Below are 27,254 nucleotides of genomic sequence, written 5' to 3'. Positions count from 1 at the left end.
TGCGGGTTTGATTAATAAAATCGTGATAGTATTGATACTACTGTTTATGCGTGAATGATGAATTAGTGAGACAGAAATTGTTAAAGCAATATCTAAAATCTACCTTTCGGGAGTTCTTGTGCATCTGCTTGACTGTCTGGTGTCTTAGACCCCCAGTCTTCGCTCTTAGAAAATGTGTTCTCGTCCCATAAGTGACTATACTCTTTCTGGAAGTCCGACACTTCCTCTACGCTGATTTGGGAAAGTAACCTTTGAAATTCAGATTCGCGTTTTTCTTCGACATCCGGAGTTGCAATTTGCTTTGATTTTGCATCTTTGGCTTCTTCTTCCAAAACTTCAGAAGCCATTCGCTCAAACTTTCTTTCGACCCTTTTAAGTTTCTTTTCTTTTTTTGAACCGTCTACTTCACGTTCGGTTTCCTCAAGAGAATCTAACGCTTTGTCTAAGTCACGCAACTTTTGTTCGATGAGTTCTACGTTCGATTCTGACTCTTTGATATATTCTTGTAATGTCTGCTCAGCACCAACTGTTCTAATTTCGGTTTGTTTCGTTTCTGCGGGATTTGAAAGCGCATCTCCTAAATTTTTTGTTAGGTCATCTAACAGATTATCCACATCGCGCTCGGTTAGTGTTTCAAGAACGTTTGATCTTGTACTATCACTTCTTTCTATGGACTCTTTTCTCAAATCTAAAGAGTCATCGTCTTCAGACTCAATATGGAATAATGGCTTTTTACCTGCGTTTGATATACTATGATCCACTTCTTCAGGTTCCGTTACAACATATCTCGTTGCGTCGGAAGCATTGTACTCAGACATATTTTTTATTTCTATAACGTCTGGCCTTTCGCCTTTTGGATACCTTTGAGAGACTGCTCTCCGAGCAAGCACTGGCGAAGTTATATATGCTGATGCTTCAGCACCGTCTTGGTCAATATTACTTGGTAAATTCGACAGGTCAATATTTGCTTCAGATATACTGCCTCTGCCCGACTCGCTTTCTTTAATTTGCCCTTCGCCATAATCACTGACAGTTCTAGGCATTTGCCTCAAGTGTTCACTCGCTTCCGCTTCAAGAAATTCTGTCGTCCGCTGTTTAATTTGCCCCAAACGAATTTTACCATCCCCTTTATATATGTCATGCGGATCAAATAAAAGCGAAGAATCTCCACTTGGAAGAATTTCAGTTGATTTTACCGACATTTTAGAAAATTTAGGTTTGGAATTTTCAATCGGTGGCTCATAGTTACCACCTTGGAAGGTAGACTTTAGATCGTCAATTGCCTCTTGAACTTTTTGGACGTCTTCACCACTAGATGGTGGTAATGCTTTTTCCAAAGTATCATCAGCCAAAGTTGAGGTATCTGTTCCTCTCCCTGTAATCTTGTCTCCAGGTTTCTTAAGAAAACTAGATGATTCATTAATTTGCGTTTCCTTTGGAAAAACGTCCTCTACTGCAGTATCAGGAGCAGCTGCTTCCATGCTACCCTCTCTGCTTTTAGATTTGCCACCCATTGTATCCCCAATTCGTCCAAAAAATCCTAATTCCTTTTTGGCTCGTCCTTTTAATTTTTCTTTGGGTTTACCATCAGTGGCTTTGATTGGTTCGAACGCCAAGTCAACTTGCTTATCTACTGTAGACATTAGATTGGCTGCCCCTGTGCTCAGAATGTTTACATCATATTCAGCTTGGCTTTTGGTATCTGAATAGGTTTCGGCACATTCTTGAATTTGTTCTTTAAGCTTTTTGTCAAACTTCTTTGTTGTGTCAGAAAGCATTTCTTCTGTAGGTTGAACGAAATGTTCCAGCGTCTCGACAGCAACTGCTCCTGAAGATTTCAATGCCTGGTCTAGATTTTTCATTGTATTTTGAGTGTGACTTACACCACTAGATAATTTGCTATCAGCACTGTGTAATAGATCTGCAGCATTCTCATCGACCTCTTCTAAACCTTTGCTAAGAGCCATTTTACTGTCGGCAGAGGTTTGTTGCGCAGAACCGATGAATTGAGCGACTTCACGATGCCCTTGATCTATAATGGCTTGCTCTTTTTCAATAAAAGCCCGTTCATTTTCTGCAAAGCCTGCCATTGCTTCGTTGGCAATATTTTGTCCTCTGTGTAAGAATTTATCTGCAACTTGCAGAGGCTGCTCAGCTGCGCTGGAAATTGCAATTGCTGACACATCTGGAAAAACGTTTGAATCCATAAGATCTAGAGCTGCTTTTGCTTCTTGCTTGGCTTCTCCCATTGCCTCTTTTGTCGACTTTTCAGCCTCCTTACCTTTGCCGCTGATTTTGCCGCCTAATTTACTGAAGAATCCGCCGGATTTCTTTTTACCGTCTTTTATGTCATCTTTAATTCCTGCTAATGTCTCACCAGTTTTTTTAATTACGTTATCAGCTTCTTCCATTAATTCGGAGGTTGTTTGTTTGATTTCATCGTTAACGCTTTCCTTCACCACAACTGCAGTTTTCTCGCGTGATTTTTCCGCCTCATCAACTTTTCCGATAACTTTATCAGTTGCTAAAACAAATTGGTCTTTGATGTCTGTAACTTCTTTTGGACTGTGAACAGCTGCTGTTTCACTCAGCAATTTAGCAGATTGCTCAATTTCAGCTTTTAGTTGTTCACTTGCCAAATGCTCTTGCCGAGACACTTCACCAAGAGCCAGTTTTGTCCCATCTTCGACGTCAGCCGAAACAGACTCACTCAGTTTTTGAATGTCCTTGCTTTTGCCTGTTAATTTACTGCCCAATTTACTTATAAAACTACTAGATTTCTTTTTTGCTTTTTTGGCTTCCGCTGCGGCTGCCTTTGCTTCGCCCGATATTGTTGGACTAAGTTCCAACAAGGAATCTGTAGCTACGTCTTTTGTAACAGTTAATTTGGATTTCGCATCCTTAACAATATTTTCCAACTCTGCTTCAATCTTCAACTCATTTCCCGAAACTGCGTTTTCTGTCGATTCTTTAAGCGCTGCAGCTTTACCAGCAGCGATATCTTCTGCGCTAGCTATATCCGAAAAGACTTGCTCTTGACTTAATTTAGTTGAAGCTTTTGCCAATGCCAATGCGTCAACAGTTTCGTTTGCAACATCTTGCAAAGTGTCTGAAACGGCACTGACTGGTGCCTGAGTAACAGTAATAGATTCTTCTACCTTTCGTTCGATTGCATCGCGACTGACAGTAATTCCTGCGGAGGAGTCTTTTTGCAGTTGTTTAGACCCTTGTGCTGCTGAGATGTAAGGTACAGATAAATCCTTGACGTCAGCGCAATCTGAACTTATTTTTTCTAATTGCTTTATAGCTAGCTCTGAGGAACTCTTGGCCGATTTTTCCACATCTTTATCTTTTGTGCTCAGTTTTCCGCCAAGTTTGCTGAAGAAGTTTCCAACTCCTTTTTTGGTATCTTTTGCACTTTCCTTAAGTTCGCTACTGAATTCATGTAAACGAGCCTGTTCGGTTGCATTCACTAATCCAACATCTTGAATTACTGATTCATTTATTTGTGAGACGTCCTGGATTGCCAATTTCATGTCATGTGCTTCTGCTCTCAAACCACCTTCAGCTTCTTTCATAGTTCGCACCACGTTATCTCCAATTTCACTTAAATCGGTACCAGCTTCTTCTATTATTTCGTCTACTAGTCCTGTCAGGTCCTTTTGCAAGCTTACTTTATCATTAGCCGATTTTACGTCCTCCGTTATGTTTGTTACCAAGCCTTTTGCAACAACAATTTTATCGTCAACAAGTACTTTCACTTCTTCTACAGCGCCACCAGATTTTGGCTTCACATCTTTTGTTTTCAACTCAGCTTCACTCAAAAGTGAGGATATTTCGTTTTGAAGAAAATCTTTATCAACCGTCGGCATCCCGACACTTAGCTGTTTTCCCAAATTCTCAGTTTCTCTATATTTTTCATTCACCTTCCGTACAAAAGCTTCACGATCGTGAACAATATCTTTTGCTGACTCTTCTCCTTTTGCCTGGCTGAATTCCTTAACGTGTTCTAGTTTTGAGTCGAAACTATCAAGCATGTCAGCCACAAAATTCGAGGTGCTGTCCTTGGGTAAAGAGAAAAGTTCTGCATCGTCTTCCTCCAAAACAGCCTCTGCTTTCTCCATTTCGACAGATGACTTATTAATCGGTTGCGCTATTGCTTCTGTAACGTTCTTAGCTAAATTATCAATTTCTTTTTTCACTCTCTCACTGGTTAACGCGTCAGTTTTATCAATCAGCTGGAGACTTTCAGTTTGTACTTTTGCTTTATCAGTACTATCTGAAGCATGTCCTCCCACATCGCTTCTAACATCTTCTATAACCTCACTGAACATTACTTTCTTCTGTTTCAATTTAGAATCTGCATCTTTTACCAGGCTTTCTATTTTTTCACCAGTATTGTCAACCAGTTGCTGAGATGTCCGTTCTGTATCTTCTAGCTGTTTTTGAACATCTCCAATTCTTTTGTCAATAGCTTCGTCAAGATCTTCTAATTTTTTATAGGTCTTTTCGGTTAAACCCGCATTTTCCTGAGAGCGTTCTCGTTTGCTCTTCATAAAGAGCTTTTTAGAAATTTTTGGGCTATCTTTTTTCTTGCTAAATATGCCAAACAACCCAGATTTTGTATGCTCTTCAACTTCGACATCGTCATCTAAATCTGTAACCAAGATATGCTTTCCGTCTTCATAGCACGTCAATTCTGTGTTTAAAAAGTTATTTGTGTCTTGCAAAGTTTTCAGCGTTTCAGGACTATACGTCAGTGATTGGCCTACGATTTCAGTCTCTGCACTGTCTTGAGACGATTTGGAAAATAAGGAAAAGAAACCTCCACTTTTTCTCTTCTCGCGCTTATCCTTTCGGTCTTTGGCTTTAGCCTTATCCGATTTGCCTAAATTCTCTTTATCATCATCAAAAGACTTAGTCGAGTGATCTTCAGATTTATTCTTTCGATCAAATAATTTGAAAGTACTGCCAACTTTTTTCTGTTTCGTTTTTTCCTCTGTTTCTTCAGGCTTCAGGTTTTCTTTGACTTCTTGCGGTTGCGGTGTAATTATGGGTTTTACATCAGAATAATTTGAAATTTCTTGCTCCAAAAAGTCAGTTGTTTCATTGAACATCTGATCAGCCCTCGATGTTGAGATATCTGCTGACTTAGTTGTCTCGGGCAGAGTATATATATCTCTAGTTATAGTTGAGGGGACATTTTCATAAATTACTTCTGTTTCCGTTACAGTTTCGCCTTCAGCGACAATAGGAGTGATTCTGTCAATAATCTTGGTCTCCACTGAAAAGTTTTCTCTTATAAATGGTTTGGACCTGTCCCTGTCAAGTTCATCAGCATCAAGTTTTGCTTGAGCAATTTTCCTTTTAATATCCTCATCTAGATCAGTAACATCTTTTAGGACATTAGGATTGATCGCATATATTTCTTTGGTTACACTCACTATTTTATTGGAATTATTTGAGGCTTCTTCAGTCACTGTAGTTATTTTTTTACTTTTTAAATTACCTTCCCAAATAGTTTGCTGTACTTCAGCAATGTCTACAACGATCGGTTGCTGTTCTGGCACACCTTTTGAGCCCTCGTCTGATGGGTCAATCTTCTTTGAATGTGCTTCAAAGAGACCACCATCATGTCCGTCGGTTTGTTGAATCGATGGTCTTACATCGTGATAACGGTCGATTTCTCCTTTGAGGAAATCTTTGATATCATCTTTGCTAACTACAAATGGCTCAACACGTGGTGCTAAAGCTGGTGTTCCTGCTTGTTGCTCTTCAGGTTTTTCCTCTTCTGCCTTTGATTTTTTCTTTTTCTTGTCCTTTTTCTGTTTGTCGGGACGTTCCTTCTCCTCAGAAGGTTCCCGTTCCTGCGACTTTCTTTTACTAAATATACCAAATAATTTGCTGCTCTTTGCCGGTTTCTCTTTGGTATCCTCTGGAGCTTGCTCTGGTGTTTGAAGTTTAACTATTGGTCTGACATCATGGAAATGTCCAATTTCTTCTCGTAAGAAATTACTTGACGTGATCATGTCCAGGAGAACTTTCTCAGAAAGCGTTATTTGACTGTAGGTACCAATTTCTTTCGTAGGAATCGATTTTATCTCGGGAATTGCTTCCTCAAAGTGATCTAGCTCGTTATTAATAAACTTGGGGGCCTTCAACGGTTTTTCAGCAAAATGTGCATAGGAAGGTGTCATTGGTAAACTTTCAGAATTTGATGGTGTTTCTCGATTTATTTCTAAATTGTTTTGGACGACTGGGCGAACATCGTGAAATTTATCTATTTCGTCTTTTAAAAATGAAGATGAATCCTGTAGTTGCTGTATAACGGGATCGGATAATTGTAGTGGTTCATTTTCAGGTTCCTGGTTCTTTTTCTTCTTAAAAAGTTTTAATATGCCTTTGCTTTCTTTTTTGTGTTCAGCAAAAGTCAATTCATCTTTCGCTTTCTCTATAGCAACTTCCTGGGTTACAAGCTTTACATCTTTATATTTAAGTACTTCGTCTTCCAAAAAGAGACTAGTCTGGTTCATTGGAAGCTGACTGTCACCATAAAATTCTCTGGTGACTTGAGCCATATTTTCTTGTTTGCAAAGTTCCGTTTCGGAAATGGCTTCAGTAATCGGTTGGTTAGGAAGTGGTCGTGCGTCATGGTATGTTTCAACTTCAGTTTTAAGGAAATTGTCGCTATTCAACATGTCAGCAATTGCCTCAGTAGAAAGTTTCGGCTTCAGATCTTTGTCGACGCTTGTCGCACGTTTTTCATTCGTTTTCTTAAAAATTTTCGATTTGGTCGGACGTTCTTTACTGTCGCTATGTTGCTTTTTAAACATGCTCAAAAGTCCTTTAGAATTTTTCTTAATCTTCTGTTGTTCATCGGCGACTTCGGGAATCGTTTCTTCACTTACTGCTCCAGCGGCAAGTTCGGAATCCTTTATCTCACTTAAAGTGTCTTCTGAGAGTACTTGTTGCATACTCTGCTTCTCGATACTCTTTTCCCGTTTCTTCTTTTCTTTATCTGGTGATCTAAAGATTCTGAAAATTCCTTTTGATTCTTTTACTTCGATTGGCGCCGGCGATTTTTCCTTCTCTTCAACTATGGGACGTACGTCGTGAAATAGCTCAACTTCTTTTCTGAGAAAATCGTCGCAATTTTGCTGGTTTTGTATTGCTTCTTCCCTTTGGCGCTTCTCATGCTCTGATTCCCGATTGGGATTCAATTGCAATTCATTGCTTTCTATTGTATATTTTTCTTCTTGGACAACTTTCTTTTCTGGCGTTGTTTCAGTGACGGATGCTGCATTAATAATAGGGCGAACGTCTTGATATATTTGTACTTCTGTTGTCAAGAAATTCTTCGATGCTTTCATATCAGTCATTACTTTTTCACTGAGCATCTGTTTATCTGATTCTACGCTTCCTTGTTTCTTTGTCTTATCTTTTCGGGGTGATTTAAACAAGCCGAAAAATCCCTTAGGGCTTTTATGGTCTTTTTCCTCAACTGTCGCTTGGGACTGTAATTGTTTCTCTGGTTCACTAACGATGATTGGACGAACGTCATGAAACACTTCTACTTCTTGTTTAAGGAAATCTGATGAATCTTTCATGTGATCAATAACATCCTGTGAGAGTTCTGGCATCTGCCTGTTAATTGTCATTTCCGCTTCTTTCGCATCTTTATCGGACGACTGGGACGACTGGAAAATACCAGATAAACTTCTGGGCGCAATTTGATCTTCTAAAACCTCCGGCTGTACATTTTGTTCATTTGGAGAAATTAAAGCGCGTACATCATGGTATATATCCACTTCGGTTTTAAGAAATTCTTCAGAATTTTGCATCAGGGTTACAACTTCGTCTGATAAAATCGGTTTTACAGTTTGTTTTTCGACAGTTTCGTCTTCTTTTACCTTCTTGTCCTTGTGTGGTAATTTGAACAGACCAAGTATTCCCTTGGACTTTTTAGATTCTTTCTCATCAACGGCTTCTTTCAGATCTCTGTCCTGGATATCAATAGGACGTACGTCGTGGTAAAGTTCAACTTCTTGTTTAAGGAAATCGTTTGAAAATTCCATATCAGCCCTGGTATCATCCGACAGCATTGGCTGTACAAAATGTTGTTCAATCTTGACAGTACGATGTGTCTTGTCCTCTGGTGCTTTAGACAATTCTTCAGCTACCATTTCTTGTGGTTTAATGAAAGTTTCTTTAATTGGCCGAACGTCATGGAAAATTCTAACTTCGGTTGTGACAAAGTCGCCTGATTTTCTCATGTTCGTTTTCACTACCTCCGTGATCAATGATCTTCCGCTCTGTTTTTCCAAATCTTTTTCGTCTTTTTGCTTCTCTTTTCCTGGTGATTTGAATATTCCCAATAAACCTTTCGCCTTTTTAGGGTCGGGTTCATCAATGGTTATTATCTTCTCTTCTATTTTCAATTCCTCCATTTCACTAACAATAGGGCGGACATCATGGTATATATCTACTTCGGTTTTAAGAAAATTGTTTGAATTTTTCATGTCTGCTAAAACTTCCGCTGACAGTACAGCTTTCTCAATACTTTTGTCTCTTTTCTTCTTATCTTTGAGAGGGTACTTAAAGATGCCAAATATTCCTTTTGCTTCTTTATGATCTTTTTCGACGGCTCTCTGAAGGTTCTCCGGCATTTTTGCTGGTTCCTCTATTTTTTCAATACATTCCACCAATGGACGTACATCATGATATTTATCCACCTCAGTTTTTAGAAAATCGTTCGAGTTCTTTATATTTACTAACGTTTCCTCTGAAACTACTGGCTGTACGTTGGATCTGTCAATACTCTTTTCCCTCTTTTCCTTATCTTTCTCAGGAGATTTGAACAAACCAAAAATCCCTTTGGATTCTTTACGAACTTTATCTTCGACTGGTTTTGTGATCTCCTCTTTAACTGGTTCTTCTATTTTCGGAACAATTGGGCGCACGTCATGATATATACTCACTTCTGTATTTAGGAAATCGTTCGAGTCTTTCATGTCTGTTTTAACTTCTTCTGATAGTACTGGTTTAACATGTTCTTTCTCAATGCTATCCTCTTTCGACTTATTTTTCTCAGGCGATTTAAATATGCCAAATAGTCCTTTAGATTGTTTTTGGTCTTTTTGTTCCTCTGTCGCAATGTGTTCTTGTTTTAACGATGATTGATCTAGTTTATCTTTGTTTACAGCAACTGGACGTACGTCATGGTATATATCCACCTCCGTTTTCAGAAAATCGTTCGATATCATCATGTTTCTTATTACCTCTTCTGATAAGTCTGGTTTCAAAACTTGTTCCTCAACACTTTTCACCTTCTTGCCTGCATCTTTTACTGGCGGCTTAATTATGCCGACTATTCCTTTGGATTCTATACTAACTTTTTCAATAGTCTCTTCTGTTTTCGGTTCTCCTACTTGCACGATAATTGGACGCACATCATGATATATATTGACTTCTCTTTTCAGAAAATCATTCGAGTTTTTCATATTCGTTTGAACTTCTTCTGATAAAACTGGTATTGCAATTTGTTTTTCAATACTTTTTTCTTTCTTTTTCCTATCTTTAGTAGGCGACTTGAATATACCGAATAAGCCTTTAGATTTCTTTTGGTCTATTTCGTCAGCCAATTCTGATTTCTGTTGTTCCCTCACATCCTCTGTTTCGCAGACATTTGGGCGCACATCATGATATATCTTCACTTCTGTTTTCAGAAAATCGTCCGAGGTTCTCATATTTGTTTTAACTTCATCTGATAAAGCTGGTTTTACACTTTGTTTCTCAATGCTTTTATCTCTCTTTTTCTTATCTTTATCATGCGCCTTGAATAAACCAAATAGGCCTTTAGATTCCTTTTGATCCACTTTGTGAAGGTTCTCCTGTTTTTTGGGTTGTTGATCTGGTTGCTGCATTTCTTCAACAATTGGACGTACATCGTGATATATATCAACTTCTTTTTTCAGAAAATCGTCTGAGGTTCTCATATTTGTTTTAACTTCATCTGATAAAGCTGCTTTTACACTTTCTTTCTCAATGCTTTTTTCTTTCTTTTTCTTATCTTTATCATGCGCCTTGAATAAATCAAATAGGCCTTTAGATTCCTTTTGATCCGCTTTGTGAAGGTTCTCTTGTTTTGGGGCTGCTTGATCTGGTTGCTGCATTTCTTCAACAATTGGCCGTACATCGTGATATATATCAACTTCTGTTTTCAGAAAATCGTTTGAGTTCTTCATGTTTATTATTACTTCCTGTGATAAAACTGGTTTTAAATTGTCCTTCTCGATGCTTTTTTCTTTTTTCTTTTTACTTTTATCAGGCGACTTAAAAATGCCAAATAGTCCTTTGGACTCCTTCTGGTCTGCCAGTGGGATTGTCTGAATGTTGTCTGTTTTCTTCTCTGGTTTTTGTATTATTTCGACAATTGGAAGGACATCATGATATATATCAACTTCCGTTTTTAGGAAATCCTTCGAATGTTTCATGTCCGATATTACTTGCTCTGACAATACTGGTTTGACAGTCTGTTTATCAATGCTCTTTTCACGTTTAGACTTATCTTTCTCAGGCGACTTGAAAATGCTAAATATTCCTTTGCTTTCGTTATGATCCTTTTCTTCAACTGTTTCTCCCTTCTCTAGTTCTGGTGGTTCGCAGACCAGTGGGCGCACATCGTGATATATTTCCACTTCTCTTTTCAGAAAATTATCAGAATTTTTCATGTGGGCTTGAACTTCTTCTGATATTACTGGTTTTATGATTTGTTTTTCAACACTTTTTTCTTTCTTTTTCCTATCTTTCTCTGGTGACCTGAAAATGCCAAATAATCCCTTTGATTCTTTACGTTCCTTTTCTTCAATTGTTTTTTCCTGTGGTTGTATTTCAAGCTCTTCTATTTCGCGAACGACAGGGCGCACATCATGATATACATCTACTTCTTTTTTTAGAAAATCATTAGAGTTTTTCATGTTTATTTTAACTTCCTCTGATAATAATGGTTTCAAAATTTGTTTTTCAACACTTTTTTCCTTCTTTTTCCGATCTTTCTCAGGGGATTTGAATATGCCGAATAATCCTCTGGAATCTTTTTGATCCGAAGTCTGAACAATATCCTGTTTCTGTACTGGTTTCGCTTCCCCTTGAATATTTTGCACAATTGGGCGTACATCATGGTATATATCGACTTCTGCTTTAAGAAAATCATCCGATTTTCTCATGTTTGTTACTACTTCCTCTGACAATGCCGGTTTTAAAATCTCTTTCTCAATACTCTTTTCCTTCGTTTTCTTATTTTTCTCAGGTGACTTAAAGATGCCGAGGATGCTTTTGGATTGTTTCTGCTCTTTTCCTTCGACTGGTCCTTTCTGCGTTTCTCCTTCTGTTTCTCCTATTACACGAGCAATAGGTCGCACATCATGATAAATACTTATTTCCGTTTTCAGAAAATCGTTGCTGTGTTTCATATTAGTTTGAATTTCTTCGGACACCACCGGTTTCAAAATTTGATGATCAATATCTTTTTCTGTTTTTTTCTGACCCTTTGCTTTAGGCTCGAATATACCGAACAACTTTTTGGACTCTTTATCATCTTTCTTCTCTTCTTTCTGTATCGGTGTTTCGGCTTTCTGTACTTCTTTAACAATAGGACGTACATCGTGGTATATGTGAACTTCCTTTTTTAGAAAATCGTTTGAATACTTCATGTTCATTGTTACTTCATCTGACAAAACTGGTTTCTCAATGCTTTTTTCTTTTTGCTTCTTACCTTTGTCTGGGGACTTCAAAATGCCAAATAGTTCTTTGGATTCCTTGGGTTCTGTTAGTTGATCTGTCTGAAGGTATTCCGCTGTCTGCTCGGGTTTATCTGGTTTTAGTTTATTTTCAACAACTGGCCGTACATCATGATATATATCGACTTCCGTTTTAAGAAAATTATCTGAGTTCTTCATATTTGTAGCTACTTCCTCTGACAGGACTGGTTTGAAAATCTGTATATCAACGCCTTTTTCCTTATTTTTCTTGTCCTCTCCCAGCTTAAAAATACCGAGTATTCCTTTGGTTTCTTTATGTTCTCTTTCATCGGATGGCTCCGTCTTTATTTGAATTTCCACATTTTCCGAGGCACGAATACTAGGTCGTACATCATGATATATTTCGACTTCAGTTTTTAGAAATTCGGTCGAATTTTTCATGTTTGTTTGTACTTCTTCTGATAAAGCTGGTTCTAAAATTTGCCGCTCAATACTTTTCTCTTTCTTTTTCTTATCCTTATCAGGTGACTTGAATATACCAAATATTCCTTTGGACTCCTTCTGACTTTTCAGTTCTACTGTCGGAGGCTTTTGTTGCTGTTCAACTAGCACCTCCACTTCTTGCAGTTTTTGAGCAATTGGACGTACATCATGATATACCAATACCTCTTTTTTTAGAAAATCGTCCGAGTTTCTCATATTTGTTACTACTTCTGCAGACAATACTGGTTTCAAAACTTGCTTCTCAATGCTCCTTTCCTTCTTTTTCTTACTTTTCTCGGGAGACTTGAAGATGCCAAATATTCCTTTGGTTTCTTTACGATCTTTTTCTGCAATGGATTCTTCCTTTTCTACTTCTTGTACTTCAACGATCACTGGTCGCACGTCGTGATATATATCCACTTCTGTTTTCAGAAACTTATTAGAATTTTTCATGTTTGTTATCACTTCCTGTGACAATACAGGTTTATCAATGCTCTTTTCTCGTTTCTTCTTATCTTTCTCTGGCGACTTAAAAATACCGAACAGTCGCTTTGGACTCTTACGTTGTTTATCATCAGTTGACTGGCTGCTTTTCTGTTTTGGAGACTCTTCTACCTCAAGTGGTTCTTCGACATGTCGCACAATAGGGCGCACATCATGATATAGTTGAACTTCTTTGATAAGAAAGTGATCTGAATCCTGAATGGTTTTTACGTGATCAGTAAGTTCAGGTTTTGCAATAGGTAATGATGTTTCTTGGGGTATTGATTTGATACTTCTCTCAATATTTTCCTCTGGCTTGATCTTTTCGGGTGATTTGGGCAATTCAGAAATACCACTGCTTTTCGTTTGTTCATCTTCTGAAGCTCTGGAACTTTCATTGGCAGCCACAAAACGTACATCGTGGTAACCACCAACTTCTCTTTTCAAGAAATCATCGCTGTGATTCATATTAAAAACTACATCATCTGATAAAACCGGTTTAACAAAGACTATTTGTTCTTGATGCGGATATGTTTCAGATTGTACGTTAGCTTCGAGCATAACAGTCGATGGAACATTTCGAAATGTCACTTCGGTTTCAGTAATAGTCTCTTTCTCGCTAACAATAGGTACAATTCTGTCGATTACTTTTGTTTGCACAGAAAACGTTTCTCTTACAAACGGTTTCGACTTATCTTTGCTGGAGCCAGCTGCATCTAGTTGAGCTTGCCTAATCTTCATTTTTAAGTCATTGTCTAATTCCTCCATGTTCTTCGGATCGACAAGATATATTTCTTTATTAACGGATATGATTTTTTTTCCATGATCACTGCTTTCTTGTGAAACAGTGGTAATTTTTCGTCCTGTTAAGTTATCAGTTATAGTCGTTTCTCGAACTTCAGCTGTATCAACTGGTGAGCTTGCAGCACTTTGTTTTCCCTTGTTTCGCGGTTTTGGTTTAGGAGCAGTTTCTTTGGGCGACTGGTCACTAAATATAAGTGCTGGTTCAATAGGTATATTTCCTGATTCAGAAACAGGAGTTTCTTTTTTATCAGTAGGTGTCGACTGGCCGTTTGTTATAATAATGAACTCTTTTGTTGAAGGCGATGCATCGTGGTAACTATTTACTTCAAAGTTGAGGAAATGACTGGTAGACTGCATATTGGCAACTGTTTCGTCGGAAAGGCCTGCTTTCTCTTGCTCCTTCTTTTGTTTCTTGAACAAACCGATTTTGAAGAATCCATCTCGGTCTCTGCTTTTAGATCTGTCTCTGCTCTTAGATCTGTCTCTGCTCTTAGATCTCTCTCGGCTCTTTGAACGCTCTTTACTCTCGGAACGTTTTTCCTTACTTTTTGATCTTCGAAACGTTTTCTCCAAAACTGCCTCTGGGCTTTTACCCACAGCATTTTTCTTGGGTGAAGTTGGAACACTAAATATTTGAGAGTCATGGTAATTGTCAACCTCAAGTTTCAAAAACTCACTGCTATCTTTCATGTTTTTTACAGTTTCATGTGAGAGCTTTGCTCCGTCACCTTTTTTGGTTTTCTTGCCGAACAACCCGAAGAAACTCTTCTTTCGCTCTTCAACATCTGCGGGGTCCTCTTTGGATTCTTCACCGTCTTGCTTTTCAACTACATCGTTGCGAGAGCTTTCATCGTCTGACTCTTCCGAATCTTTCGAAGTCTTAGAAAGCTTTGCGAAAAGCTTTAGTTTATGTTTTCTTTTAGTCTTTCCCGAAGCGGGGGTTATTTTGTTTTCGTTCGCATCTTTCAGAGACTCAGCTGATTGCATTTGACCTTCTACAAACTCTTTCTCATTTTCTATTAAGTTTGTTGTAACTTTCTTAACGCGTTCTATGGGTTTAAGAGATTGTGGCTCACTGACTAAATGTTCAGGTGGCACCGATACGACAGGGGCATCAACAATGTCCTCGTAATAATGATCTTTGGACCTTGGAGGTCGCACGGGAGATTCCTGAATGAGCACTATTGGTTTTACAATTGTCTCCTCAGGCATTATCGGCGATTTACCTAAGATTTGCTTTTCAATCTCACCAACTGATTGGTCAATATTTAACGTGAATATTTCTTTGGATTTTTTCGGCGACTCTTTTCTGGTGGGGTCAATGACTATTGTGAACTCTTCTTCTTCTACAGCGGCCGGTGCAAAGGTTTTGATTACCTGCTCATCTACAACGACAGTTTTAGTTTTCCTAAGTTTTGGTGTTTTAGGGCGCTCCTCTTTTGGCAACTTCTCTTTAGATAAGGATTTAGATTTTTTATCTTTCAGCGGAGACGGCTTTTCCGCTGCCGAAGAAGTAACGACACTCTCATCACTGAGCACTGGATGTGATGGAGCTTTGGGCAATTTTGGTGCCTTACTTTGATCCTGTTTTGGCAACTTTTCTTTTGATGGAGATTTGGACTTTTTATCTTTTAACGTGGAAGGTTCTTCTGGTGGAGAAACAACAATACATTCGTCAATTAGAATGGGCTGAGTAGGAAGTTTCGACATTTTTGTCAGCTGGACATTTAATTCTTGATCGGGGATGCTAGGCGGGGCATAAAAAGGCGGTTCGTCACCAACTTCCATAAAAGGAATATCATCATATTTGCGGTCTTGAATCGGTGTGGGCATTTTAGGCTTTCTAGGGGGGCGCAGAGGAGGCTGCGGCGGTAAACCAGTCTCATCTAGAGACTGTGACTTTATTTTCTTATCCTTTTTCTTTTTGTCCCGCTTGATAGTTTTTTCCGAGTCCGAGTCGGAGAAATCTGACGATCTACTAACAAAACCTTTAAGCGTTCCAAAGAACCCGCGCTTAGATTTCTTGTCTTCACGCTGACCTGGTACCGACCCAGATTCAGCATCTACGGCGTTGTGTTTTTTGGTATGAGCGTCGTAAGGTTCGGAGCGTGACTCAGACAATATAAATGCGTTAGTTTGGTCGAAAATCGGTTTTAAATTTTGTGTCGGATAACGTAAATTCGTATTGGCCTGGCTTACGTCTATTAGCGATACATCTTCATTACTAGCTAAATACTGTGCTGTCGAGGTCGGTTTTCCTGCAAGAACATGCAAAATCGAACAAGCCATTCTAACTACCAAAACTGTACTCTTAAAGCTATCTTTCAATAGAAAATATTCTTACTGCAGGGTCAACCGGTTAATGCACCATCAGTTAGTTAAACGAAAAACCGGCTGCAAATCGCAAAAAAACCATGCAGTTGTGGTTTAGCACGTTCACTTTACCTTTAACTGAATCTTCAGGCTGGGAAAACCAATCACAATATGCGGGTGATGGATGAATAGGGACAGGTGAGGAAGAATGCGAAGGTTGCAGTAAGGATTCACAATCGTCATAAATTGGATAGAAGGGAGGATTGGCATATAAGTCAATCTTCGTGGTATGATCAAATTGCAGTGGAAAAATCTCCTTTGTAGTAGCGATCAATTCCGATTTGCTTTTGGAAAGCTCTTTGCTGGACAATAGCGAATCTGAACCTACTTTTGGAAAAATCTCGTCGCCTTGAGGTTTGATAAATAATCTGGGAAGCGTAAAGGAGGGTGCCATCATAGTGGTTCCTGCAATTTCGTCCGGCTTTTCTGATGAGAGCTCTAACGCAGAATGAGAGTAAGATTTCCTTTTGTTTAAGTCCAGAAAATTGGAAACCTTATTCCCAAAGTTTGCAAACTTTTCTCCAAGGCTCGATGGTAGAGTCTGGCTTTTTAGTCTGTGCTGTTTTTGTTTATCGGATGCCTGAGTTTTCTTAGGCGTATCATCCATAAATTCTCTCACCGAGCGGATTTCAATGTTTTCCCTGCCTCGATCGGTAGTTTTCACCATCAATTTCACTTCAGCTTTAACAACCTTTTCCCGTAGATCATAAGTGCCTTCATCAGGACTGGTAGACGAGGAAGAACTACTTTCGTCGTCGATAGACGACTTTTGTGAGTCAACTAAAAGAAGATGTTCTTCCGTTCCATTGGTCTCGGGCAAAACGGGATATGGTTTTGAAACGAATTTGTTGGGATTGGAATACAAACTACTCAACAAGCTCAAATTTTCTTCGTCCTCTTCGGGCACAATGCTCAGATTTCTATAAGTACCTTCCCACCATATATCACTAGAATCGCTGCAGTTTTCATGCAGCTGATAGTCAAAGTCGTTGATATGTTGTGTATCAATTGGCTCATAATCATGTTCTTCTGGATCTATTGACTCCATTCTTTGATACGTTTGACTGTCTGGTGTACTTGCTCTGTCATTTAGAGATTCTGCCGATGCAGTTGTTGCTTTGGAGAATTCTATTGTGTAGTTGCTGGTGTACGGTTTCTCGAAATATTGTTCATCAGCATGTGATAGGAGAAAGCATGCTTCATCTCCTTCCACTGGAACTGAAATTACTTCATTTGCCAACGTTTTGACATCTTTTTTCAACTCTTCGAATTGTATTAGATCGTATTCGTGTTCCTCAGGTTGACTCTCCTCTTTGGACTCACCAAACGACATCAACTCATACGGACTTTCGTCGCTTTGCTTAACGTTGATAGTTTGGGTGGTTTCGTACACTTTGGGATGTCTCTTAGGTATCTTAATCGATTTTTTAATAGGCACTTCTATTAAAGCATCAGCGCTAGGAATTAGTTCCAGCGTATTGATGCATGGACTATCACGAGGTTCCAGCACATCTAGATCAAGTCCAAACAAGCTTTGCTCTTGCTGTTCAACTTCGTCGAGCATTCTATCTAAAATTATATCGATTTGGGAATAGGTAGCGGTTTTATGTGGGGTTTCGGAAAGGGACATATTGCGATTTGTTTCAATTTCACAAGAAACTGCGTTGAGAATTGATTCTGCAACATGCACCAAATAAAATAATTATATGCATTAACATTAACCAAACTGAAGTAAGAATATTTGAATTTGGTTTTAAGTCTATATCAGTTCGTTGTAAGTTTGATGAGGCATGAATGATGATATTGAAATTTCTTGGATCAGTGCTCGATACTTTTCAAATAGCAAATAATTGTTGATACTTTCCTGCCTCTGCAATTCTGATCTCACAGTTACAAATCACGAAAACTGAATTTGTAAGTAAAAATGTGATAAATATTTGTAATTTAACTCGATAACCTGTTGGAGCAGATGTGAAAGTATCATTCTTACTATCGCTACCACTAGTGCTCGATCGTTTAGTGCCAGCTTCTTCAATTGAAAAAGCCACAAATTAACTCTAACAGCAATCCTAGATTAAAGTATTGCACGCAAATATCAATGTGTTTATTGAGGATATGTGAGTAATAATAAAATTAATGGCCTACAAGGCGAAATAAGAATAAACAGCAATAACATTATTTCGATTTCAAGTGTGTAATCAGCCGAAATAAAATCCGCCAGAACTTAGAGCGAAACGTATTCACCTGGCAAAAATAAATGATTGAAAGTGAGGAAATCATAAAAGCATTCAAATGAGTTAATGCAAATGAAAATATCAGGAACTTTTTCAAGAGTCTAGAGTCGAATTGAGTCCTGGCAAAAGTCTTTGAAAATTCCCTCAAATGATATCGGATTCCTTATAATAATTTCAAAGAATATCTGTGATTCAGATTGTTCTTACTTTCGAGCTCATTTCTGTGATTAAAATACTATTGAAAAGTGGGTTTGAACGGTGCACTTTTCGGAATATAAAGACCGCTTTATAAATAAATGTCTGTAAATGTAGATGATGCAAATATGTTAATTTAAAACTCGTACAGTTTAAAGATGAAGAAACGGATGGCAAACTTTGCAATGGTCTCCGTATAAACAGCGAGAATTGAAACTATTAAACTTTCCGCTATTCTTAATAAACACATTGAAATTCGGTCCAATGTGAACAGGGTGATCTATCGATCTATTCTAAGAGAAATAGTAAGGACTACCTTTTGTTGAAATTTAGGATTTAAGCTCTATTCCAAAGCCTCCAAACAAACCGCATTGAACAGTTTAAACTAATAATCGTCATAATAATTATTAACATTAATCTAGTTTCAAGATATAATGTTTTAGCTTAATTAATGTTAAATGGCCTTTTCTAAGGGTACTTCGCGCAAAGTCAATAAGCAAATTTTATTTCATAGAGCTCTATGTTCGTATCTACTTCAAAAAAAGGACAAACCAACGAGTAATTTAGGTCACCCTGTATGGAAGAAATTTAATTGAAAACATAAAGAAATATTTGTGCATCATGCTCATGCTTTTTTAAATCTGCGTGAATGTCGATTTGTATATCAAAATATAGATTTAATTATCAAAATAAGAACTTATGCATAATTAAACAAGCATTTTCGTCTTACTTTGCTACAGTGAAACCAAGAATCGCGTTCTTATGCACCAAAAGCATTCTCTGGCTTGGATTTTACAAAAACACGTAAAATAAACCGAAATAAAAAATAACATGATAGATGGTGATGCCCCTAACTTAACACCTGAATTAAATTACATTCAAATGTACAAGTATTGACACATCTGATATATTCTGTATATTAAATAAAAAATACTGAATTGTTTAAATAATTTGTATATGTATCAATAATATCGACCAATCACTTTGCTCTTACCTTGCTGTGCTGCGTCTTTTTCTAATGATGCTGGGTCGGCGATGTCTGCTGACTTTCTGGAAGAGTCCCAATCTAAAAACAAACACGTAATTAATTTACTACATCAGGTCAAGTCCCAATAGAAAATGAACTCAAAGCCCTATAAAAGCCAGGAAATTGAATAAAAAAACTATTTCTAAGATGGCATATTTTATAAATGTAACTATTTTTCATCTAGTAATTGATTTACAGTGATAAAGGAGCCTGCATGAATAACTTATTTGTTAGTTGCTTTGTAAGAATCGAGCTACTTTGTGTATTATCAACAGTTCTGTTACTAAATATCTGCAGTTCTGCAAAATTGTTTCATTGCCCCCATCCTATTCAGAGATGCAAATATAACATGTTTGTATTCATCGTTAGGAAAAATCATCATTTGTCTGAGTTTAAAAGTACATATGGTCAGGTCCATAGACTGTCAGATTTTAGAACGATAAATGTAACCACATGAAACTGCATTCGCATTTAAGCAATAAACCAGTGATAATAACTCACAATAATAATCCGATTCCTGCTTTTTCAGTCCACGTCGTTTTTAAACAGTTTTTTCAGTTTGCTAAACTGCATATTTTGTACCATATTGACAAAAAAAAAGATCAAAACACTAAATCTAGTTGAGTGTGTCATCAGCTCTACCTGGCATGCCAACCAAACATCTAAAGCATTACTTACTTGCCTAAGTGTGGATTCAATGGACAAACAATTTTTAGCTCATACATATACATATAATCAAGGCCTTTATTACCTTTGTACCCAAAAGCGACCGAAAACTTCTCAAACTCAAAAAATATTTGTTCGATTTGATGATCGTCACCAGATGGTTTGCTTAGACCATGCAAATCGCCAAAAGCCGATTCGTCTTGTAAACAATCAATATCCGTTTCAGGATCGTTGTAACCGCCACCTTTCAGGTACATCACTTCTTCGGGGGTTTCTGAATTGAAGTTCCTCGTAAGTTCGCCCAGAACCTTTTGATCCGGCTGATACAAATCTTTTAGAGGCTTCGCGACTCCTTGCAATTTTGGGGGTTCAAGATCTTCTTCCGCTGATGCCATCATGTCTTCGCTATCGCTTGAGGCAGGCGTCGCGGGAGCTGCAAAGTTATTGGCGCCATTGGAAACGCACTTTTTTAGCTCCATCTGATCTTTATGTGATAATGAACCAGAACTTTCTTTCAAGAGAACATTCTCTCCCTCCAGGGCTCGCAAGTGCTGAGGAGTTGCCGAAGCTGGCCTAAACCCCGACATGTCATAATCATCTTCAGACAAATCGATATTTTCAGTATCCGTTAAACCACCCTCCCCAGTATTTATAGGCTTTAGACTTGAAAATTTTCCTTTTTCTTCATCGCTAAGATATAAATCTTCTGTGTCCGTTAATCCCGCAGCAGGTATGCTGGCTGACGGAGACAATGTGTTCGATTTCCCCAAGCTCTTCTCAAACATGTACTTGAACTTTGGAGCTCTGCGTCTTTTGGGGTTGTTTTCCAAAATAACCTCCTCGGTGTCTGTGACTGAACCGTTTGAATTCTGGATTATATAGTTTCGGGGCGTATTTTCATTTTCCAGAACTCGCACCAGCCCGCCATCCATCATAGGCAAATCAGGAGTAACCGATCTTGAGTTGGCGGATTCAAGAATATCCTCCACGTCAGAAATGCTCTCTTCATCCGTAGCTTGAGGATCTCCAAAATGTTCTTGTTCTTGATTTTCCTCCAAGCCATCCAAAGGTAAGATACGAATAGTCGGCACTAAAGAGTCATTTTCTTCAATCAAAATTAAATTTCTTGTGGGAGGTGGCAGTTCGATTTCTTGCTCGTCGATTTTGAATTCGTCATTATCAGAGAATTCTTCTTCGTCAGTTTGTTCCTGGAGTTGCACAAGTGCAACAGAAATTGCCTTTATTGGCGTCTCTTCTGGTGAGCTGTCAATATTTTCACAGTCTGTTAAAGGTTCTTCAGGGTTTAGAGGAAGTGCCAAGCGATTGCTTCGACTTCTTCCTGAAATGATCGAAATGGATGGGCTGAATTTGATTTTGTAATCAAGTTTATCACGGTTTAAAGTTGTGTCATGATCGCAATGACCTTCAGAGTTGCAGGTTTCTTCGTCAGTTTGATCTCCTTTTGAATCACTAATCCCTGCAACCACAGAGCACCTGTATATGCTGTGGTTTTCAATGTTACCACTTCCTTCATTAACCTCACCGTAACCCATTGCCACCTCTTGAAGTTTTTGCTGCATAGCGTCTTCATCAACAATGTTACTTTCTATGTCTGGTAAATCCTGATCTTCTTCAAAATCTTCAACATCGGTGTGAAAAGTGGTATCAAATTCTGGAATTCTCAAAGATGGTTCGTTTTTTTTTGCAACTTGTTTGCAAAGAGGGAAAGGCAAATCAATATTGTCTTCATTTTCCGAGTCAAACGGCATAGTATCATATTTTGCTAGCATATGTTTAGTTTTACGTTTCTGTCGCTTGATAGGCTTATTTTCGCGTTCATCACCTGAAAAGTAGATATCCTCTACATCAGTTGCATGGGGCTTTCTCTGGGCCTTATTACGCCTTCTTCTAGGTTTCGCTTTCTTTACTTCCGTGTCGCTATCCGTTTCAGATTCTAGGAATTCACAGTCAGTGATGTCTCCTTGTTCGGGAGTATTTATGCCTAGCGTCGATTTTCCCGCTGGCAATTTTAAGTCTTTAGTTTCAAAATCCGAAAAATCTGAGACCGAAGACTTGACGGAAGAAAGTCCTGAATTGCCATCATCTGCTACTAAATATTGACTTCGATATGCTGCAAAGTCAATCTCCGTCTCAGGGATATCTTCCTGATAGTTGGAATCTGTTTCGTAACCTTCGCTTTCAGTGCCCACATCTTCCTCATTTGATTCAGTTCCTTCATCGGATTGATAGAAGCTTTTTTGTTTTGTGGCAAACTCGGTTTTCATTCGCATTTTTCCTTTCCGTCCTTTCGAGTGCTTTTTATAGCTTTCTTCTGTAATAGGGGCTTCGATGTCTAAGTCGGCAAGCAAAATAGGTGTCTGATGTTCAACTAGGCTGCCGTGTTCTTCCTCAGAAGATGTTTCAAAGTCTTCGAAGTCAGTTAAACCATCATCGTCAGGCAGCTTAATTTTGAGTTTGCTTTTTCCTTGCTTAGGGGGGCGTGTGGTTGGTTGATCCTCCTCAAAGAGGTCCTCCACATCGGTTAGTGCTTCAGCAAGACTTAAAAGAGCACGATCATTATCGTCTTCGTCTTCGTCGACTTCAGCGGTGATGTTTATTTGGGGTATGCCACCGGACATAGACATATCCTTTAAATAGAATCTAAAGAAAATAAACCAGAAAATAGTGAGCTGAGTTGATAAGCTTCTGCCATGTACCCTTGATGTGTGATCCGTTTCTATTAAGAATTGCCTAATGTTAGTTTTCCAGTGAGATCTAAATAGTGATTTGCACAGAAACAATATTATAATGTGCAAATATTTACATGTTGGATCGACTTTCAGTTGTACAAAAAACTGATAAGGACTTCACAATTTCTACCAAAACAATCTATATATTTGTGGGAATTTGATTAAGGTCACGCAAATATCGTTTTCATTTAAATGGCTATTAAGGTCTATAATAATTCAGAGCAAATGGTCTAACTCAAAATATATTTTCAAGGGGAAACTGACCATCAATATTTAAAGAAATGCAGCCGAACCCCATACCGATTTTCTGTTATCCGAGAATTCCAATTCCAATATTCAGGTGGAGTTTGCTTGAAGACATCACGTTAATTTTTAATCTAGGACAAAGCCAAGAATAGAACATTCCATTCTTAGTTAAATCTATTTCTAGCTCATGCATTGGAAGCGATCCTCTTACTAACTTAAGGGATAACGCTAACATGCACTTAACCTCTATTCTGGACAAAAATGTATGGCGTCATTGTCTAAAAAGCACTACTAATCTATATTACAAGGAATTATACCTCTTTGCGTGGGTCTATTCGAGAAGCCATGCTGTAGGATGACATCGGTATATCAGGCGACACTGAAGATGTGTTACCTTGTGTTGTATCTCCTTTCAATATTCCTTCTTCATACGCAAACTTGAATTTCTGTCTCGGAGGAGATACAACTTCAACGCTTATTATCGGTGACAGTCGCTCCTCGGATTTTTGCTCGGAAGGTCTAGGTACCGACTCGTCTGACTTTATACTTTCCGCAGATTTTTTGTCGTATTGAGCCAAGACCATCTGCCTGGCAAGGATCAGGCTTGCATCTTCACAGGGCTGTAGAGTGTCTCCAAATGGAATTGCGCAAGTTATTAAATCGGAGACTCTGTGCGCGTTTTCTAGAGATTTTCGGTGCCACGGAGATGTAGGAGAAACGGATTTCATTTTTCCATTCGCATCAGAACTGACGTCGTGATCAGATGGACTGCTTGGTAGCGCTACAGATTCTGATAAGCTAGAATCAGTAGTGTCAATCAATGATAACTCGGTTTCGTTTTTCAACAGAGAAGCAACACGACGGATGTTCTCATACGGTTGCCGGTAAATTACTTCAATAGACCCCGTATGGTGCTCAGTTCTAGTGAAAACTTCTGATGTTATTTTTGCGCCTCCGTTAGCGCTTCGGACTCTGATGGGACTACCCGGCAGTGATGTAGGGCTCGTGCTCTTACGATCTTCGTCCGGAAATTCACGGGATTGCGTTGAAATGACCGATTGACTTCGAATGCGATCTGAGAACTGGACGGTTTTCTCAATATCAAACTTTTGGGACGGGTCTTTGCTATGGAATGGATGCTTTTTGATATGTTCGCTTAAAATTGTACGCTTAAGTTTAGTAGGGGATGGACTGGCTTTTCGAAGCTCCGCCAGAGCCTTGTAATCGGTTTTGTAAAATTTGCCATCAGTGTCATCATCTTGTTTCTTTTTACTCGCGCTTTCAGTTTCTCTAGTTTGCACTTCACGGGTTTGAATTGAAGTAGTCACTTTAGGTAACTCTGATGTGATGAGTGCTTCAGCACTAGTTGCCGCTTTACTGGCTGTACTGGCTTTAGATTTCAAAACTTTCGTTGGTGTTGCTTCTCTGGAAGAAACTTTCTTAGACCCAAGCGAAGACGTGTGCATGCCATATGAGCTTCTAGAGTCAACTCTTTTCCGTTCGTCAATCTTACTTGCCGCTTCTGGTACTTTCAATCCAGTGAATTTACTGCTTCCTTTAACTTTCTGGTTGAAATTATCGGTCTCTTTTTTGTCCTTTATATGGGGTTTATCGATTTTCATGTCTCTGGAAACTGTAGACATCATGTAGCCATGTATGCGGCTATCGTATTTTTTTGGTGATGAAGTTCTGACCACCTCTTGAACTTCAATTTTCTTTTTTAAATAACTTTGTTTTTTAGCAGGAGTGTCGCTGCTAGAGCTCTTAGAAGCTCCCTCGTTGCTCGAAATTGATACTTTCTTTTTACCTACGGCCACCGGAAATATATGAGGCGATTCTCGTCGCAAATCTGGGGATCTTGAATGTCTAGGTTTGGATGATTTCTTAAGCACTCTTTCTTTTACAATTTTTTTCTCATCGTCAGAACTGATGTCTGCATCACTCCCCGCCTTGGAAGGCTGGATTTTGCTAGAACGCCGAGGGCTGTATAACTTAGGAATGGCACTTCCTTTAATCTGTTTAGCTTCCGAAGTATTATCGTCCATCTTCATCCGAGCACCAGATTGCTTATAGATTTTGGTTCTCTCAGACGAACGAGAAGCATGTTGAGACTTTTGGGTCGATATTTCGACATCGGATTCGGAGGAATACGGTTCTGGATCTGTTTCAGAACACTTTGATACTTCTCCGTGTGCGACCTCGGAATTCGTCTTAGGAGCCGAGGCATGTTGTATAACTTTGATTTTTGGAGCAGAGTATCCATTCGACGTTTTTTGGCGTTTAGCATTTTTTATTACTCTCATTGAAGAATCTGTAATTTTATCGGCTTTAATTTCCTCACTTGCTTTAGTGAGTGATTTATTTTCAGAACTGAAGGTGTGTTTCTTTAGAACAGAGGAAGAGGAGCTTTCAGTTTTATGTTTAGTAGCAATTGAGCCAGTGCTAACCTTGGAAGATTTAGTGTCACGTTTTGGAGGATCAGAAACGATCGATTTACCTTTAAAATGTTTCTTACGCGATACATCTGCCACATTGTTAGAAAATTCAACTAAATCTTTATCTTTAAAAGCAACGGATTTTTCGGAGGATTTTTTTTGTTTCTCTTCCGATAAGTGGATCGCGGTGGATACGGTTTGCAAAGTTCTACTTTTATCAAAATTTTCATAACCGGCAATATTACTTATTGCTTCCGTAGAAACGGTTTCCCGCTGTTTTGAATTGTCCGAAACTGTTCTGTTAGTTAATTTTGACTCCGATAATACTGTACTCTTCAGAGCGCCAACGTCTCTCAATACAGATGTGAGAGCTTCTTGCTGATCATCTACTTTCTCGACAATTGGYAGTTTCGCGTCATTAATGGACTCGGAAGATTTAGGCAATGGAGAGGTGAGAGCGTCTTTCTGATCATCTACTTTCTYGACAATTGGTAGTTTCGCGTCTTTAATGGACTCGGGAGATTTAGGCAATTGAGATGTGAGAACCTCTTTCTGATCATCTACTTTCTCGACAATTTGTAGTTTCGCGTCTTTAATGGACTCGGGAGATTTAGGCAATGGAGATGTGAGAGCCTCTTTCAGATCTTCTGCTTTCTCAACAATTGGTAGTTTCGCGTCTTTCATGGACTCGGGAGATTTAGGCAACGGAGATGTSAGAGCCTCTTTCTGATCATCTACTTTCTCGATAATTTGTAGTTTCGCGTCTTTAATGAACTCGGGAGATTTAGGCAATGAAGATGTGAGAGCGTCTTTCTGATCATCTACTTTCTCGACAATTGGTAGTTTCGCGTCTTTAATGGTCTCGGGAGATTTAGGCAACGGAGATGTGAGAGCCTCTTTCTGATCATCTACTTTCTCGACAATTTGTAGTTTCGCGTCTTTAACAAGTTCGGGAGATTTAGGCAATGGAGATGTGAGAGCATCTTTCTGATCATCTACTTTCTCGACAATTTGTGGTTTCGCGTCTTTAACAAGTTCGGGAGATTTAGGCAATGGAGATGTGAGAGCCTCTTTTAGATCTTCTGCTTTCTCAACAATTGGTAGTTTCGCGTCTTTCATGGACTCGGGAGATTTAGGCAATGGAGATGTGAGAACGTCTTTCTGATCATCTACTTTCTCGAGAATTGGTAGTTGCGCGTCTTTAATGGACATGGGAGAATTAGGCAATGGAGATGTGAGAGCCTCTTTCCGATCATCTACTTTCTCAACAATTGGTAGTTTTGCGTCATTAATGGACATGGGAGATTTAGGCAAAGGAGATGTGCGAGCCTCTTTCCGATCATCTACTTTCTCGACAATTGGTAGTTTCTCGTCTTTAACAAGTTCGGGAGATTTAGGCAACGGAGATGTGAGAGCCTCTTTCTGATCATCTACTTTCTCGACAATTTGTGGTTTCGCGTCTTTAACAAGTTCGGGAGATTTAGGCAACGGAGATGTGAGAGCGTCTTTCTGGTCATCTACTTTCTCGACAATTTGTAGTTTTGCGTCTTTAATGGACTCGGGAGATTTAGGCAATGGAGATGTGAGAGCCTCTTTCAGATCTTCTGCTTTCTCAAAAATTGGTAGTTTCGCGTCTTTCACGGACTCGGGAGATTTAGGCAACGGAGATGTGAGAGCCTCTTTCTGATCATCTACTTTCTCGACAATTTGTAGTTTCGCGTCTTTAATGAACTCGGGAGATTTAGGCAATGAAGATGTGAGAGCGTCTTTCTGATCATCTACTTTCTCGACAATTGGTA

The 27,254-nt window shown here is 38.8% G+C and overlaps 1 protein-coding gene across 1 annotated transcript in view; it reads right to left on the bottom strand.

Moving 5' to 3' along the window:
* LOC109535952 overlaps nt 1–27,248 on the bottom strand; it is a 41,274-nt gene extending 14,026 nt beyond the window's left edge. Inside the window, exons 1-3 of the mRNA XM_048669225.1 lie at nt 23,415–27,248; nt 19,326–19,397; nt 104–15,787 (exon numbers count right to left, since the gene is read on the bottom strand). Coding sequence (XP_048525182.1) covers nt 104–15,787; nt 19,326–19,397; nt 23,415–26,754 — 19,096 coding nt within the window. The 5' untranslated portion in view covers nt 26,755–27,248. The remainder of the gene's footprint in view (nt 1–103; nt 15,788–19,325; nt 19,398–23,414) is intronic.
* Nucleotides 27,249–27,254: the final 6 nt, after the last annotated feature.

Source organism: Dendroctonus ponderosae, unplaced genomic scaffold (assembly GCF_020466585.1).
Source record: "Dendroctonus ponderosae isolate FM_Combo_2020 unplaced genomic scaffold, Dpon_F_20191213v2 Dpon_F_20191213_8, whole genome shotgun sequence".
NCBI classification, from domain to species: Eukaryota; Metazoa; Arthropoda; class Insecta; order Coleoptera; family Curculionidae; genus Dendroctonus; species Dendroctonus ponderosae.
Note: the sequence above shows the minus strand (reverse complement) of the source record. Positions and strands in the feature narration are given on the sequence as shown.